The 18,470-nt window shown below is 44.1% G+C and overlaps 1 protein-coding gene across 1 annotated transcript; it reads right to left on the bottom strand.

The window, feature by feature from the left end:
• Positions 1 to 2: 2 nt before the first annotated feature.
• On the bottom strand, positions 3 to 16,518 carry LOC143280394 (serine/threonine-protein kinase mos-like). The gene is made up of 5 exons (XM_076585027.1): positions 16,250 to 16,518; positions 13,746 to 13,907; positions 6,733 to 6,932; positions 3,287 to 3,405; positions 3 to 2,872 (listed from the first exon to the last, which is right to left on the bottom strand). Exons 1-5 carry the CDS (start codon positions 16,516 to 16,518, stop codon positions 2,651 to 2,653), a joined length of 972 nt encoding a protein of 323 aa, XP_076441142.1. The 3' UTR covers positions 3 to 2,650.
• Between the last annotated feature and the right edge of the window lie 1,952 nt (positions 16,519 to 18,470).

Here is an 18,470-nt window from a genome sequence, read left to right as displayed (position 1 = left end):
TAAGTAAACAATAAATTTTTCAGTTGCCCTTGTCGTAAGTTTTAGTCCATCTGTCTGCAGGGGAGGATAAAAATTCTCTGCAGAGACTGCAGCATATTCACTGCTGTCCCCTTTGTAAATAGCTGCTGTGTACGCGTGGAAACTGTCCATGTTGACAGCAGGTCCCTGTTGTACAGATATTGTCACATGGCATTCAGCATGCTGCTGGTTGCCCTTTGTTTGCACACTGCTTTCATTTGGTGTTAAGATCGTTATGAGGACTGCTTATATGCAGAAGAATTGATAGACTAGGCATTTATTCATTAAGTTTTGTATACACTTTGTTGTTGTTTCAAAGGTTGAACTGGTGGCCATAACAATTTTTTTTTATGAATTAACATTGTGATATTTTTTCAAAAAAATTAAAAACATCTCATGATTATCAGAATAATGTAATTAATTTTGAGGAGGAAAAAAAAACAAACAAACCCCAATATATATCAATTGCCATCATTGTATTTGCTTCTTTGATCTGGAAAGTTCTGAGTAGTGAGGAAAAGAATTAAAAGATTGTGTGCTTGTAACAATTTTACATGTTAATGTTGCAGTGGTTTGTGTGCGTTTGCGTAAGCATGTGTTTTGTCATGGTGTTGAAAAAATGTTTAGCCAGCATTAATTCACGTATGTATCCTTAGATAGAGACTGACCATTTTGTTTTTGGTTAGGAACTGGCATTCTCCAGGTGCAGTATGTTATGTTACATTCAGCTAGGATGGATTTGACATGAAAGGGCATTATTATTCAAATTGAAGTACAGGTTTGAAAAAAACAAAAAACACACATTTTAATTAGAATAAACCTGAAAAAAAAATCAGACTATTCTTTGTCTGTTCTGATATTTAATATGTTAAATTAAGTATTAGTAGTGAAATTGAAAGAGCACCTTGTCAAAATGATCCAGTCATTTATATTTGGTGGTGTGGAAATAGATAGAAAAAGGTTTGGGGTTTTTTAATTGTGCTTGTATTCGACTTTTACCATAGTGAAAGATTTTTTTTATTTAAATTTCTTTTTTTCTCTTTTTTTTATATAAATAATATTTTGAATCTTGTACACTGTATGGAGGATTACCGCAGTGGTGGTGTTGCAGCTTGAGTATAGACTATTTCAACATACATCAACTCAATAGTGATTTAAAGCTACGATTTTGTGTTCGGGATGATGGATTCTGTTGTACACTCTATTTGTCATTGTACATCAGTCATTTGAGTCTTTACTGGCCTCTGTGTTCATTGTACTTTCACAATCTTTGCTGTTTGTATGTGTCTGACATTGAGATGGTTAAGTGGTTTTTTTTTGTTTTGTTGTTTTTTAAAGAAGGAAATGATTTTTTAGAGGGAGGGGGTGTGTGTTTTTGTACAAAAAAGGAAAAAAATTTTCGTTTTTCTTTTTGCATGCCATTGTACAGAACTATGGAAGACTATCAGTCCCAAATGATGATGTAAAAAGTGGAAGAATGTTGTGCTTTTGTGTGTTACAGTGGATGCTGGTGGTTGTGGTAAGCTATGTTTGAGAAAAAGCCAGGGAGAAGTCTAAGTTTTTGCTTTTGTTGAACAGAGAAATACAGGGGGAAAAAATATACACCCGTCCCTGCTTAAAGTGCAGGTCTTAAAACCAAAACAAAGTAAAGTGAAAACTTTTTCTAAGCAGTGCCAAAACGGAAATATGTTTAATAGTATATAATACTCTCACCAATGTCTGATCTACTTTGAGTTACAAACTTGGACATTTCCTAACAAGAACAAATTCTTGTTGCACAGAAACCTATACAGAAAGCACTCAAACTCGATAAACTGGCAAATATCTGACTCAAACATTTGAAAATCGGATTTCCATAATGACCAGACGCATTTGCACCCATGACAATACTAGAGGAAAATACTGGAAAACTTGAGGATTTTAAGAGAAGAAAACAAAGAGGAAAGGAACACACAAAGACACACACACAGTGGGGAGAAAGCTACATGCTCCAAGTACACATATGTATGCACAAAAGGGGAAAAGGCACTCACACACCAAGGTAATCAACAATGAGAAAGAGAAATATGGAAATGAGGAAAGGAACACCACACACACACACACAGTGGGGAGAAAGCTACATGCTCCAAGTACACATATGTATGCACAAAAGGGGAAAAGGCACTCACACTCCAAGGGAATCAACAATGAGAAAGAGAAATATGGAAATGATACAATGAGGAAAGGAACACCACACACACACACACAAAAGAGGGAAGGAACGTACATGAAGGGGGAACACAGAAACACACTAGTGATGAAGGTACTAAAGAGAAACCATGAACCATTTGAGTCACCAAGAAAAACAACAAACACATACACACATACAAACAGGGAAGGAGCACACAAAACAAATGAATGATGTGAAAGGGAAATGATGGACCATTTGAGGGAAGCATTCCAAGTGTGACATGACCACTTAATCTTCCCATGCTAAGTGTTCAAATTATGCTTCAACTGACCACTTATGGGCTACATATAACTGTGACTAACTGAAAACTGCCTAAAGCTGTCACGACATATAGGCACAGCGGACTTCTTGGGACAAGGCATCCTGCCAAGCACACATGGTCATCGGCAAATGGAAGTCAGCCTACATGTATTCCAGCCAGAGATCAATGGTATGCACGATGTGCAGGGAAGAGGGACGGTCATCCCCGGAACTGGCCCAGCACTGGGTGTAGAGGTCAGCAAAGATGACTTCAAAAGGGTTGTCCTCATCCTCCGATGGCAGTCGGGGTCGGAGGTCATTGGACACCACCTGGTAGACGACTGCATGGGCAGGAACCCCTTCATACGGTCCCTGGCGAGTGCGCTAACCACCACACAAATTAATTTCTCAAATCTTTTGATTACATTGAAAGGAAAACTATGACACTGGATGACTCAGTCAGGTCAGTTGGAATATTCCAAAGTGTAAACATGGACAAAGTAAATTCAACAAGGAAAAGAAATTCTCTATCAATGTAATTCTCTGTGTGTGTGTGTGTGTGTGTGTGTATCACACTTTCTCATCACATTTTCACAACCTTCCACACATTTGAGACACTAGCTCAAAAGTCTCTCCCTTCTCTTGTAAACAATAATACTCAAATGAATATATTAATTCTCTGACAAAATGTCTTCAGTCACTGTGTGACAGGACATAACACAAAATTCCTCCTCTCTCCCTTCTCTCCCTGTAGAGCTTCAGTCAAAACGTAACACGATACCCATAGAATGCACTCACCATTTGCCACAGTGTGATGCCAAGCGAGTACACGTCACAGCACAAGGAGGGCTTCTGTCCCTTCAACAACTCCGGTGCTCTGTATGCCAAGGTTCCAACCAGCTCATTCTTCCAGGCACCTTCACAAAAGCAGAAACAATTAAAAACTCACTATCATCATCTCACACCTATACAATTGTTGCAATAATAAAATAGTCAGGAACCTACAGAACTGGCAATGATATAAATCATCATCAATGTCATCATTATTATATGAATTTCAGCTAGTTACCGAACTTGATCTTTGGTCCTGGTCTAGGTTGCATAAGCAATCTTAGCAGTTTGCTTAGCATTAGGAACATTCTTAATGCTTAACAAATAAGTGATCTTAGCAGTGTTCAGTTTGCACAGCATTATCAATTTTCCCAGGTCTGTAGAATTAGCATAGAACATGTTAAATTGAAGCAAACATAGTACTGCTAAGATCACTCATGCAACCCAGCTCTTTCTGGTTATCTAGCACATAAGACATGGTCATTGATCAGCTGGGTTTTACTTTGTACAATGCCAGCATAGACAAAGTGGGCCCCAGCACAGACCCTAGGGATCAGACACAGCATTGCAAACAATGACCATTCTGTGTTGTATCATCATTAGACAGAAAGCAGTTATAAACAGCTTTTTTTCCTCTTTCAATTATCTAAGATTTTATAATTCAAAGATTCTTTATCTTTTGTCCATTATTGTCCAACCAGCCACCCAGGAACATACCTGGGGCAAAAAACTAAATATGGATCTTGAAGAAACCATTAAAAACCAACCAACCAAAAACAGAAAATTAGGCAGAAGTACAGTCATATTCATACACACAGAGCTAGGACATGCCTCTGATACTGACCATTCCATCAAGTTTTCACCACAGGATTTACAGAAGTAACCAGAACTTTAACATCAATTATTATACAGAACAGAAAATTGCAAATGGGCACCTCGCATATAATAAGCAATAGATAAATAGATATACAAAAATAAAAAGTAAGAACACCCATTTTCATTAAGTTAAAAAATATATATATATATATATCTATAATTACATTCATGGCTTTCTTTAAAAAAAGAAGGAACAAAAAAACAGGTGAAGAGACCAGCAAGGCAGAAAACAAGAAACAGATGACAGAAAGAAAAGCAAAAAGCCACAAACAAAACAGGCAGAAAAGTTGGAATTTCTAACTAGAATCTAGTCGGTGAAGATATTCATCTTGAAAGAGCCCCCAACATCCCCACAGAGTTAAAGATCCTTTGCAGTGATCAAGCATCCGGTTGATTAAAAAACACAAACAACTCAACGTGCTCTCCCTGCAAACTAAAGAAAAGACCAATGTTGTGGGAGCATAAAGTAAACAGTGATAGAAGAAAGGGCTACAGAGGAATCTAAAGGTGGATCGAAGGGTGGAGATTTTTACGATCTCCCAGGTCAACGTATGTGCAAACCTGCTAGTGCCTGAACCCCCTTCGTGTGTATATGCAAGCAGAAGATCAAATACACACGTTTAAGATCCTGTAATCCATGTCAGCGTTCGGTGGGTTATGGAAACAAGAACATACCCAGCATGCACACCCCTGAAAACGGAGTATGGCTGCCTACATGGCGGGGTAAAAACAGTCATACACATAAAAGCCCACTCGTGTGCCTACGAGTGAACGTGGGAGTTGCAGCCCATGAACGCAGAAGAAGAAGAAAAAGAAGATAGGTGGATCATCACTTTAGAAATCCAACTCTCAGAAACAAGCAACCACTTAAATCGCAGCCCACACGGGAGTTTAAACTGCATGTTAGTATATGTAACACTGACACCCATGCATGGGACAGAATGAGTTAACTCTCTCCATACGAACAGCGAAAGAGACGACGTTAACAGCGTTTCACCCCAATTACCACCATCAAAATATTGCAAGCGGAAGGCTCTTATACTGAAGAGGTGAATGTTGACAGAGAATACCACAATTCTGACGACGGAAGCTAAAGGTTGGGTCATTGAGACACCCACTGGACATCCGAGGGGTCTGTGTAGAGGAGGAGAGGACTGGCCGTACTGAGTGAGTTAAGAGTCCAACCAACAACCCTCCCATGACACCCCCACCCCCCTCCTTTTATTCAAATTCTTTTTACATGAACCAAATGCAGCAGATCACATTTCAACTGTGCAAATATTTGAAGTAAATATGTCCCTTTAAGGTCTCTCCACTCTTCCACTGATCACAGAATTTTTTTTTTAAGTTCCCAAATTCAAAAGAGAATTATGGTGGGGGAGTTTTTACCTCTTCAGGTGTCATTCATTCATTCATTTTGCCCATCGCTCCTGGTGGAGCATAGGCCATCGACGACCCCTCGCCGTCGCACTCTGTTCTGGGCTGTTCTGGCCATTCCAGTCCAGTTGGTCCCTTGCTGCTTCAGCTCTGCCTCGGTGTCTCGCCTCCAGCTGTTGCGAGGCCGGCCTCTCTTCCTCTTTCCCTGTGGGTTCCAGATCAGGGCTTGGCGTGTGATGCTGGACAGTGGCTTCCTGAGGGTGTGTCTGATCCAGCCCCACTTCCTTCGCAGTATCTGCCTGGCCACTGGTTCCTGTCCCGCTCGCTCCCACAGATCTTCGTTTCGGATCTTCTTCTGCCATCGGATCTTGTAGATGCGCCTCAGACAGGTGTGGAAGAATGTCTGAATCTTCTGCTGCATTGTCTGTGTTGTCCACCATGTCTCGCATCCGTAGAGCAGAATTGACTTCACATTGGAGTTGAAGATGCGGAGTTTGGTTTTCATACTGATTGCTCCAAATGCCCAGATGTTCTTGAGCATGATGAAAGCCGTTCTTGCCTTGCCGATTCTGGCTGTGACGTCTCGGTCCGTGCCTCCCTGTCGGTCAACCACGCTTCCCAAGTAGACGAAAGACTCCACCTCCCTGATCGGCTCTCAACCAACTGTGACTGGTGTGTTGGCAGATGTAAATACCTGAAATAACTGGGGGGGTTTCCCAGTCTGTCACAGCCTCTCACTACTCTAAAAACAAATCTAAAGACATTCCTTTTCAAGTAGTCTATGCATAACTTAGGCACCCCTTTCCATATTTTTATTCCATGGACCCAAACTTTTCTTTGATATGTATGAGTGCGATATGTATGAGTGCGTGTGAGCATGCATACATGTCAGACTGATATGCTACTGTAAAGTGCAATAAGAGAATGGAACACACTGTATCATATTGTTGCAATTACTATCATCATTATTTGTATCTGTCCAGGTGTTTTCTTTGAGTTTCTTTTTTCTTTTCTTTCTTCTTCCTTTTGTAAGTTACTGCGTATATGTGTGTATCAGTTTAATGTTTATTGTAAAGCATTTTGAACTCCCTTTAGATGAGGAAAGCGCTAAAAAAGTATCCATTATTCATTATTATCATTATCATTATTAACACACTAACCTGGCGCTGGACTCAACCCCTCTGCCACCACCTCCTGCCCCCCTCTCTCCCTCCCCGGCACCAGCTGATGACAGCATCCAAAGTCAGTGATGCGGAGTTGCAGTTCATTGGTGACCAGACAATTGGCGGGCTTCAGGTCCAGGTGCATCAGGCCGAAGGAGTGCAGGTAATGCAGGCCCCGCGCCATCTGTAACGCCAGACTATAGGTACACATTGAAAACACCTGATGCAGTACATTAGGCTAGACTGTACAGATGCACACTAAAATACCTGATAAGGTACAGTACATCAGCCAAGACTGTATAGGTACACACTAAAAACACCTGATGCAGTACATTGGGCTAGATTGTACAGATGCACACTAAAAATACTAATAAGGTACAGTACATCAGCCAAGACTGCATAGGTACACACTGAAAACACCTGATGCAGTACATTAGGCTAGACTGTACAGATGCACACTAAAAATACTAATAAGGTACAGTACATCAGCCAAGACTGCATAGGTACACAGTGAAAACACCCGATATTACACAGTGCATCAGACTGTGTAGGTACACACTAAAAACACCTGATGCTGTACAGTACATCAGCCCAGACTTACAGGTGCACACTGAAAACACTGATAAGGTATAGTACATCAGCCCAGACTGTGTAGGTACACACTAAAAACACCTGATACTGTACAGTACATCAGCACAGACTTACAGGTACACACTGAAAACACCTGATACAGTACATTACACCCTACCAGACCAACCAGGTACACTCTTTAAAATGAAACAAGTTCCCACAAATGTGACTAAACAAATTTCCATATTTTTCAATATTTTTTTTCAAACCAAATAAAGTAAAATAAAATAAAATAAAAACAATGTCTGCAACACCACTGATGAAGGGGAATGGGAAGTTCATATTTCATAACCTGTTTGTTCAAGAGTATTCAACCGAGTTGAATTTTTAAAAATAGCTTATAAACTCTTTGTTGAAAGGTACTGGTCAATGGTTTATGAAAATTCCAAGACTTTTCCAAACCTTGACCATTAACTTTCTACCCATTATATACCTTTCTAAAAGTTTCTGAAAACCTTTAAAACTTTTTTTTTTAATATCTGAAAAGGGCTAAATGTATCCACATTTCAAGAGAGCTAACTTATAAGTATAGCACAGCAAAGGCACAGACAGTATTGCAATGTACTAATGCACAACAAAAAAGTTAAAAGTTAAAGGTACCATTGCAGTTTAAGGCAACTGAGCCAGTGAATTCCTGTCTCAAGGGTTTGGCACAGTGAAGTGGGTGAAAACCTCTTCTTCCACCATTTTAACCATCCCCAACTGAAGTCAGATGTCCATTTATACCTGGGTAAAGTGAGGGAAACTGGAGAAAAGTGTCTTTCACAAAAATACACCACACCATGCCAAAACAGAATGAACCCTCCCTGTCATGACAAAGCACGGCACAAACACGCACTCAAACAATACTACATGCATGACATTAGCACTGTAGCAGTGTTGTCAACACAGTACAGCACATCACTGCACAACACGTAAACAGTCACACACACCATGTCTATCTTATCTTCACCTCAGTCGTGTCATATTGAGTCTGTCTATATTGTCCATATGTCTGTCTGTGTTGGCATTTGTGTAGTAGCTGTCGTTTGCAATCTGTTTTTTTGTTTTTTTTTTCAACTCAAAGTTATATGAGGGGAGGGGGAGGGGAGGGGGGGTGTGAAGTAGAGATGAGATAGGGAAGGGAGATGGGGGAAGGGAGAGGGGGAATAGTGTAATGGTGTGCGCTTGGCATGTCTTGTGAGTTGTGTATGTGTATGAATGCCTCTGTGTGAGAGAGAGTGTTGTGTGTGTGTGTGTGTGTGTGTGTGTGTGTGTGTGTGTGTGTGTGTGTGTGTGTGTGAGAGAGAGAGAGAGTGTGTGTGTGTGTACATGCATGACTGAAGCCAAACTAAACGACACAGGTAACAAATGACAAGCACCAAAAGGCTGGCGTCAGCTGGCTCATTGCAGGTAGACAAATGACTGTGTTTACAAAAACGCTGAGAGCTATAGGTGCTATGTAATATATATGTATCCATATCAATCGATCTATCATGCAGTCCAGTTGTCTATCTACACCTTAATTGTGTGGTGCAGTCCAATATTCTATCTGTACTTCAGTTATGTGGTGCAGTCATGTTGTCTGTCTGTTCTTCAGTTGTGTGGTGCAGTCCAGCTGTCTGTACCTCAGTCATGTGGTGCAGTCCAGCTGTCTGTCTGTACCTCAGTCATGTGGTGCAGTCCAGCTGTCTGTCTGTACCTCAGTCATGTGGCGCAGTCCAGCTGTCTGTACCTCAGTCATGTGGTGCAGTCCAGCTGTCTGTCTGTACCTCAGTCATGTGGCGCAGTCCAGCTGTCTGTACCTCAGTCATGTGGTGCAGTCCAGCTGTCTGTACCTCAGTCGTGTGGCGCAGTCCAGCTGTCTGTACCTCAGTCGTGTGGCGCAGTCCAGCTGTCTGTCTGTACCTCAGTCGTGTGGTGCAGTCCAGCTGTCTGTACTTCAGTCGTGTGGCACAGTCCAGCTGTCTGTACCTCAGTCGTGTGGCACAGTCCAGCTGTCTGTACCTCAGTCGTGTGGTGCAGTCCAGCTGTCTGTACCTCAGTCGTGTGGTGCAGTCCAGCTGTCTGTCTGTACCTCAGTCGTGTGGCACAGTCCAGCTGTCTGTACCTCAGTCGTGTGGTGCAGTCCAGCTGTCTGTCTGTACCTCAGTCGTGTGGCACAGTCCAGCTGTCTGTACCTCAGTCATGTGGTGCAGTCCAGCTGTCTGTACCTCAGTCGTGTGGTGCAGTCCAGCTGTCTGTCTGTACTTCAGTCATGTGGTGCAGTCCAGCTGTCTGTACCTCAGTCGTGTGGTGCAGTCCAGCTGTCTGTACTTCAGTCATGTGGTGCAGTCCAGCTGTCTGTACCTCAGTTGTGTGGCACAGTCCAGCTGTCTGTACCTCAGTCGTGTGGCACAGTCCAGCTGTCTGTACCTCAGTCGTGTGGTGCAGTCCAGCTGTCTGTACCTCAGTCGTGTGGCACAGTCCAGCTGTCTGTCTGTACCTCAGTCGTGTGGCACAGTCCAGCTGTCTGTACCTCAGTCGTGTGGCACAGTCCAGCTGTCTGTACTTCAGTCGTGTGGTGCAGTCCAGCTGTCTGTCTGTACCTCAGTCGTGTGGTGCAGTCCAGCTGTCTGTACTTCAGTCATGTGGTGCAGTCCAGCTGTCTGTCTGTACCTCAGTCGTGTGGCACAGTCCAGCTGTCTGTACCTCAGTCGTGTGGTGCAGTCCAGCTGTCTGTACCTCAGTTGTGTGGTGCAGTCCAGCTGTCTGTACCTCAGTCGTGTGGCACAGTCCAGCTGTCTGTACCTCAGTCATGTGGTGCAGTCCAGCTGTCTGTCTGTACCTCAGTCATGTGGCGCAGTCCAGCTGTCTGTACCTCAGTCGTGTGGCACAGTCCAGCTGTCTGTCTGTACCTCAGTCGTGTGGTGCAGTCCAGCTGTCTGTACTTCAGTCATGTGGCGCAGTCCAGCTGTCTGTACTTCAGTCATGTGGCGCAGTCCAGCTGTCTGTACCTCAGTCATGTGGTGCAGTCCAGCTGTCTGTACTTCAGTCGTGTGGTGCAGTCCAGCTGTCTGTCTGTACCTCAGTCGTGTGGCACAGTCCAGCTGTCTGTCTGTACCTCAGTCGTGTGGTGCTGTCCAGCTGTCTGTACCTCAGTCATGTGGTGCAGTCCAGTTGTCTGTCTGTCTGTACCTCAGTCATGTGGCGCAGTCCAGCTGTCTGTACTTCAGTCATGTGGTGCAGTCCAGCTGTCTGTACTTCAGTCATGTGGTGCAGTCCAGCTGTCTGTACTTCAGTCATGTGGTGCAGTCCAGCTGTCTGTACTTCAGTCATGTGGTGCAGTCCAGCTGTCTGTCTGTACTTCAGTCATGTGGTGCAGTCCAGCTGTCTGTACCTCAGTCGTGTGGCACAGTCCAGCTGTCTGTACCTCAGTCGTGTGGTGCAGTCCAGCTGTCTGTCTGTACCTCAGTCGTGTGGTGCAGTCCACCTGTCTGTACCTCAGTCGTGTGGTGCAGTCCAGCTGTCTGTACCTCAGTCGTGTGGTGCAGTCCAGCTGTCTGTACCTCAGTCATGTGGTGCAGTCCAGCTGTCTGTCTGTACTTCAGTCATGTGGCGCAGTCCAGCTGTCTGTACCTCAGTCATGTGGTGCAGTCCAGCTGTCTGTCTGTACCTCAGTCATGTGGTGCAGTCCAGCTGTCTGTACCTCAGTCATGTGGTGCAGTCCAGCTGTCTGTCTGTACCTCAGTCATGTGGTGCAGTCCAGCTGTCTGTACCTCAGTCATGTGGTGCAGTCCAGCTGTCTGTACCTCAGTCATGTGGTGCAGTCCAGCTGTCTGTCTGTACCTCAGTCGTGTGGTGCAGTCCAGCTGTCTGTCTGTACTTCAGTCATGTGGTGCAGTCCAGCTGTCTGTACCTCAGTCATGTGGTGCAGTCCAGCTGTCTGTCTGTACCTCAGTCATGTGGTGCAGTCCAGCTGTCTGTCTGTACCTCAGTCGTGTGGTGCAGTCCAGCTGTCTGTACTTCAGTCATGTGGTGCAGTCCAGCTGTCTGTCTGTACTTCAGTCATGTGGCGCAGTCCAGCTGTCTGTACCTAAGTCATGTGGTGCAGTCCAGCTGTCTGTCTGTACTTCAGTCATGTGGCGCAGTCCAGCTGTCTGTACCTAAGTCATGTGGTGCAGTCCAGCTGTCTGTACCTCAGTCGTGTGGTGCAGTCCAGCTGTCTGTACCTCAGTCATGTGGTGCAGTCCAGCTGTCTGTCTGTACCTCAGTCGTGTGGTGCAGTCCAGCTGTCTGTACCTCAGTTGTGTGGTGCAGTCCAGCTGTCTGTACCTCAGTCATGTGGTGCAGTCCAGCTGTCTGTCTGTACTTCAGTCATGTGGTGCAGTCCAGCTGTCTGTACCTCAGTCATGTGGTGCAGTCCAGCTGTCTGTCTGTACCTCAGTCGTGTGGTGCAGTCCAGCTGTCTGTACCTCAGTCATGTGGTGCAGTCCAGCTGTCTGTCTGTACTTCAGTCATGTGGTGCAGTCCAGCTGTCTGTACCTCAGTCATGTGGTGCAGTCCAGCTGTCTGTCTGTACCTCAGTCGTGTGGTGCAGTCCAGCTGTCTGTACCTCAGTCATGTGGTGCAGTCCAGCTGTCTGTACCTCAGTTGTGTGGTGCAGTCCAGCTGTCTGTGTGTCTGTACCTCAGTCATGTGGTGCAGTCCAGCTGTCTGTACCTCAGTCATGTGGTGCAGTCCAGCTGTGTGTACTTCAGTCATGTGGTGCAGTCCAGCTGTCTGTACCTCAGTCGTGTGGTGCAGTCCAGCTGTCTGTCTGTACTTCAGTCATGTGGCGCAGTCCAGCTGTCTGTACCTCAGTCATGTGGTGCAGTCCAGCTGTGTGTACTTCAGTCATGTGGTGCAGTCCAGCTGTCTGTACCTCAGTCATGTGGTGCAGTCCAGCTGTCTGTACTTCAGTCATGTGGCGCAGTCCAGCTGTCTGTACCTCAGTGGTGTGGTGCAGTCCAGCTGTCTGTCTGTACCTCAGTCGTGTGGTGCAGTCCAGCTGTCTGTACCTCAGTCGTGTGGTGCAGTCCAGCTGTCTGTCTGTACCTCAGTCATGTGGTGCAGTCCAGCTGTCTGTCTGTACCTCAGTCGTGTGGTGCAGTCCAGCTGTCTGTCTGTACCTCAGTCATGTGGTGCAGTCCAGCTGTGTGTCTGTACCTCAGTCATGTGGTGCAGTCCAGCTGTGTGTCTGTACCTCAGTCATGTGGTGCAGTCCAGCTGTCTGTACCTCAGTCATGTGGTGCAGTCCAGCTGTCTGTCTGTCTGTACCTCAGTCATGTGGCACAGTCCAGCTGTCTGTACCTCAGTCGTGTGGTGCAAAAGGAGGAAGGTGGCAGCATGGTCGATGCTCAGCTGCCAATACAGAGAGTCCCTGAGTTTGAGGGTTAGAATCCCGCTCTCACCCTTTCTCAAATTTTTTTTTTTTTTTTTTTTTTTTTTTGCTGCCCCATCATCTACGCCGTTTCAGTGGCATTACTCCCACACCGCTCATTTAGATTCCCCCATACACGGCCACACCCGGGTTCGTCCGTTGCAGTTCCAGTGTCGGCAGTCCACAGGGAACCATCAATGTTTGGTCGCCTGGAGGCCACACATCAGAGGAGACCCTGCACTGCTGCTGAGTCACTTCGGTGGTGCTCAGTGGTGCCTGTTCTGTTTTAACGTACTTAGGACACCACCTACTAAGCCCCCTACTAACGACAATAATGGCTTAGTCGCGGAGCCAGACTGAGTGAGCGTCTCTCCCAGAGTGGAGACCGCCACCACGTCCCTCAAACAACAGCCGCCCATGAATCTGCCGACACTGACGACATTGACAGGACTCACCCCAAGCACGGAAGTGGAGGGGTATCGAAACTGAGGTCACCATGCCTTTCTCACAAGTTTGACTGGAAAATGAAATTGAGCATCTAGTTTTTCGGATGAGACGATAAACTGAGGTACTTGGCACATTGAAAAAGAACCCATTGCAACGAAAGTGTTGTCCGTCCATCCGTATGTCTGTCTGTGTTAGCATTTGTGTAGTAGTTGTGGTCTGCAATCTGTTTTTTTCAACTCAAAGTTACACGAGGGGAGGGTACTTGGCACATTGAAAAAGAACCCATTGCAACGAAAGTGTTGTCCTCTGGAAAAAAATATGTAAAAAGAAATCCACTCCAATAGGAACCCAAATATACAAGCATGCACTCAAGGCCTGACAAGTGCGTTGGGTTATGCTGCTGTCAGGCATCTGCCTAGCAGATGTGGTGTGGCGTATATGGATTTGTCCAAACGCAGTAACACCTACCCTGTATTTCAGTCATGTCGTGCAGTCATGTTGTCTGTCTGTATCTCAGTTGTGTGGTGCAGTCCAGCTGTCTGTCTGTCTGTACCTCAGTCGTGTGGTGCAGTCCAGTTCCTGCCGGTGGTCATTGAGGAGGGACTGCAGTGTGTTGGGCCCCACATAGTCCATGAAGATCCAGGCCCCGTCCTCAAAGCCATGCAGGGTTGTGGCGCCCAGAATGCTGACCACATTGCTATGCTTCAGGCCTGTCCTGCAAGTATCAGACATGTATGCAAGACAGATAAGCCATTAAACTTCATTGTACAAACCTGCTAGTATCAGACACATGCAACACTGATAATTAACTTCATCCTTCAAGCCATTAAACTTCATTGTTCAAACCTGCTAGTATCAGACACATGCAACACTGATAATTAACTTCATCCTTCAAGCCATTAAACTTCATTGTACAAACCTGCTAGCATCAGACATGTTCAACACTGATAATTAACTTCATCCTTCAAGCCTGCAAGTATCAGATGTGTGTGCAACATAGATGAACCATTAAACTTCTTTGTTCAAGCCTGCAAGTATCAGATACGTGTGCAACACAGATAAGCCATAATCTCATTGTTCAAGCCCCACATCTCTTCGTTTTTGATTTTGGAATCGGGTGAGATTCAGTTTGGAGGTGTCAAAGTGTTCACACTGATCCATAAACGCTACACCACATCTGCTGGGAAAAGAAAAAAAGGGAGTTGATACTTTATCTTTGCATAAACCCAATGTGCCGGTCAGGCCTGGAGAGTTTACTCCAGCCTGGACTGATCCATATGCACTTCACCCACATCTGCTTTAAAAAAATTGATAAATTTTAAAAAAAGGAAAAAAAAGGAACAACTGCCAGACATACGCATATACCCAACAACACTGGGTAGGCCAATCTAGATTTGTATAAATATTTAACATAAAATATTACACAACAAAAATGTGTCAACACATCAAAATATTGTAAAATTAAAGATATATTGAAGGCAAAAGTTCAAGTGAACAGTTATGCAAGAACAGGAATGTCAAGAATGCCCAGCAACTGATTAACAATATCAATATCAACAGCAAACTTGCATTTTAAAGACTGAATTTATAATAAATCTAAATATTCTATTTGCTTTAAAATTTTTACCTATGTAAATTTGTCCTCATTAATCCACACTTTTGTTCATTTGTTACCATCTGCATGTTATGATAAAACTTGCACGTAAAAAGGCTTGGTAATAATATTCTTTAAAAGTAATAAATAAAGGTCAGATAAACACAAAAAGCAAACACACAGCAAAAATATCAGCTCTGGGAAAACCTCCTCTGACACCCTTCCACCTTCGTATATGAACTGCTTTTCATGCAATCAAAGTTAATGTGGCATAAATATCCAAGCTTTTTTTTTATTTTGACATTTTAGGGTTTGATATTGGCTATAGAAGCTGAATGTTTTTGAAGGAAAGAAGCATACAAAGGGCGGGAAAAAGTTTGGGTAAGGGGACTGAAAGGAAATCTTTTCCAGCTTAACATTTTCCAAATGAAACTTCTATTGCAAAGAGAAGGTAAAAAACCTCTTCCTACACCCTTCCACCTTCGTATTTGAAATGCTTTCCTGAAAATTCCTTCCCATAAAAGTTGAACTAAGAATATAGCGTAAACATTTAAGTTTTTATTTTGACATTTTAGGGCTTGATATTGGCTATAGATGCTGAATGTCTTTGAAGAAAAGCATGTGAGGGGAAAACGTTTGGGGGTGGGGGACAGAAAGGAAATCTTTTCAAACTTTACACTTTGCAAACAGAAAAAAAGGAGAAATTCAAACTTATGAAATTTCTATTGCAAAGAGAGGGAGAGAGAGAGAGAAAAAAAACCACACCAAAAAACATAGATTATGAATAAAACTTCACTAAGCTTTCAGAAAACAGAATTACACATGCAATGAAGATGTGTTGAGACATGCTACTCGATCGTGACTCACTGAAAAACATACAAACTACAAAAGGAAGCCAAAATCTCCACGCGGAGCTGGTCAGTTAACTCAATTCCAAAAACACGATAAAATTGAGAATGATGCTGCATGCAACACTGAGGGAACTGAATATCCTTTCGCAGCCTTTCTTTCCTGAATTAGTCTTAATTACAGCATTTAAAAAATACATAAACATATCGAGGGTAATATTATTTAGAATGCCAGCTCCCCCCAAAGCGCATATAATTTGAAAGTTGAATGAAACCAACTCGCAGCGTTATCAGTCAGTCGGCACCAAATGGTGAACTTGGGGTCAAACTGGTACCGGACTGAGGAGCGGAAGGTAAGAAAAATATATGTTCCTCCAAACACTGAAAACAACTGGTTCATTGGGTTCCTATAATTAGCATAATAATTTCTGGGGCATATTCAAACGAAAATGTTCGTGCGTTCTGCAATGTAGGCATCTGAGAAATAACATGTATCATGTAACCCATCCATATAGAAAGAGTTAGGCTCATTAAAACGATGGGAAATGACCCAAACCATGAACACGAAAACTGCAATTTAAAATAGCGAACTAAGAAAGGAAAATATCTCGTTACCTGAACGCCAGAAGCTCGTTGCTGTACGACTGTCGCACGGCCCTTGGGTTGGCGCACCGTTTGTGGTAGGTCTTCACCGCCACGGTCCGTCCCCGAATGCTGGCTACGTACACTGACCCGAACCCTCCTGTGCCGAGAAGACTACCCAGGATCACCTCATCCCGATGGACTCGTCCACAGCGAACAGGTGTTCCCAGTCTGGAGATGGGCGAGCCTATGTAGCGGCCGTGGGAGGATGGGCTGTACTGAAGGAGGGTGTCACTGACCATGATGATTATGATGGATGGTCGTCAGACTGCGGTGTTTATTGTTGTTCCCTTGAACACACACACACACACACGCCTTGTCAGTTGTGGATTCCCTGACAGGGATGACTCGAGAAGAGGGGTATGGAAAGAAGTCACGTTGTTTCACAATGATTTTAAGATGGAGTGACGGAATAAGTCGTGTGATCAGATTGACCAGTCACTGAGAGAAGAGAGTTTAGTTTAGTATCACCACAGTCAACAATGAAGGGGTGGGGAGAGCAGCCTGAATTTCACACAGAGAAGTCTGCTGTGATAAAAAGAAAGACAAATACAAATTACAGTCAACTCAGTTCGAACGCAGTATTATATAAATGGCACAAAGACGACCAGGTGCACGCCGTGGGTGAGAAATTAATTACATTTCCACATAAAATACGGCCGGCTGCTGTTGTGTAAATACGTGCGTGCGTCAGTGTGTGTGTGTGTGTGTGTGTGTGTGTGTGTGTGTGTGTGTGTGTGTGTGTGTGTGTGTGTGTGTACTTGTAAATGGGTGGCTGATTTAGGTGATGCTGGGGGAATCCTGGCACAACTGAATGCTCGATTTTTGACTGGGAAGTAAAAGAAAGAAAAAACTTAAAAAAATCAAACACACACAAACAGATAATCTGGTCACCAGCCTGTTTTTCTGTGCGGCTCACTAGTGACTCTTCATCGTGTCATGGGAAGAGATGAAGAAGAAGCTGAAAATGTGATAATGTACCACAATGGAGACTCGTTTGCCGGTGCTATGGAACGAGGAAATAGGGGGAAGAAGGGAAATCATACTAATGTAGAAGGTACACGGTGGAAGCGCTGGCACCATGGCTCTTCCTCATAGAGCTGGAGTTACATGACCGATAACATGAGCAGAACCGTTTCCTTTGCGTTATCAAGGGCGTTCCTAATTCCACGCAAAATCCATATAGTCACCCAGGAACATCATGTTAAGACGGTTGCGGTGGTCGAACAGTATACCTTAGACTGCTGGATGCTCACCCGAGTTCCTGAGTTCGATGCCCGGCTCGGCGCAAGTGGTGGGTGAGGGGTAGAGATTCTTCCGATCATACAAGTCAACATATATGTGTATAACTGCTTGTGCCTGAATCCACTTCATTGTACGCATGCAGAAGATCAAATACGCACGTTCAAGATCCTGTAATGCAGGTCAGTGTTCGGTGGGTTATGGAAACACGAAAATACCCAGCATGTGCATCCGTCAACCACGACCGAGTCATCAGCAAGTTGATTTTGGTCGTGTGATGGAAAGAAGAAGAAAGAAGAAGTATTGTCAGAATCGCTGCAAATCTTCGCTTATGTAACCCAGCCCGAGGTTTCGCAAACATGGCTCAGTGGGTTTCATGTATCGAGCTCATTCAGCCCAGTGGTTTCACGAGCACTGAGTCTTTGCAGCGCTACGCTGATTCCATTCACTGAAGCAAACGGCAAACTATTGAGCTGTCAAGATCGTTCATGCAGCCCGGGAAACACTGCCCTTTTCTATCATCCTAGCTCCTCCTTTTTCAAACTTAAAAAAAGAAAAGAAAATCTAATACCGCTTAAAAAAACAAAGAAACAACCGTGAACAAAAATAACCACACAAAAAACAAAACAAAAACAAAACAACAACAACAAAACAACAAAAAAACCAAAAAAAACAACCAACCTTGTGACTGTAACTGCGCACACGTAGTTACATGTGTACATTTTGTTTTATAGGCGCACGCACGTGTGTGTGTGTGTGTGTGTGGGTGAAGTCATTGAGGCGTCGCACTGAACAGTTCACCAGATTCCCCAGGTATGTCGGTTTTGTGTCAAAGCCTAAGCCTTGATCTCTGCAAACGATCTTCCAGTCCATTCTGCAATGTTGTCCGTTTTTTTTCCCGTTTGTTTGTTATTTTTTTTCCTCTTCGTTTCCCTCCCTGCTCCACAGTTCC

The sequence above is a fragment of the Babylonia areolata genome, chromosome 3 (genome assembly GCF_041734735.1).
Source record: "Babylonia areolata isolate BAREFJ2019XMU chromosome 3, ASM4173473v1, whole genome shotgun sequence".
Lineage (NCBI taxonomy): Eukaryota > Metazoa > Mollusca > Gastropoda > Neogastropoda > Buccinidae > Babylonia > Babylonia areolata.
The sequence above is the reverse complement of the archived record's forward strand: the minus strand, read 5'-3'. Positions and strand labels throughout refer to the sequence as shown.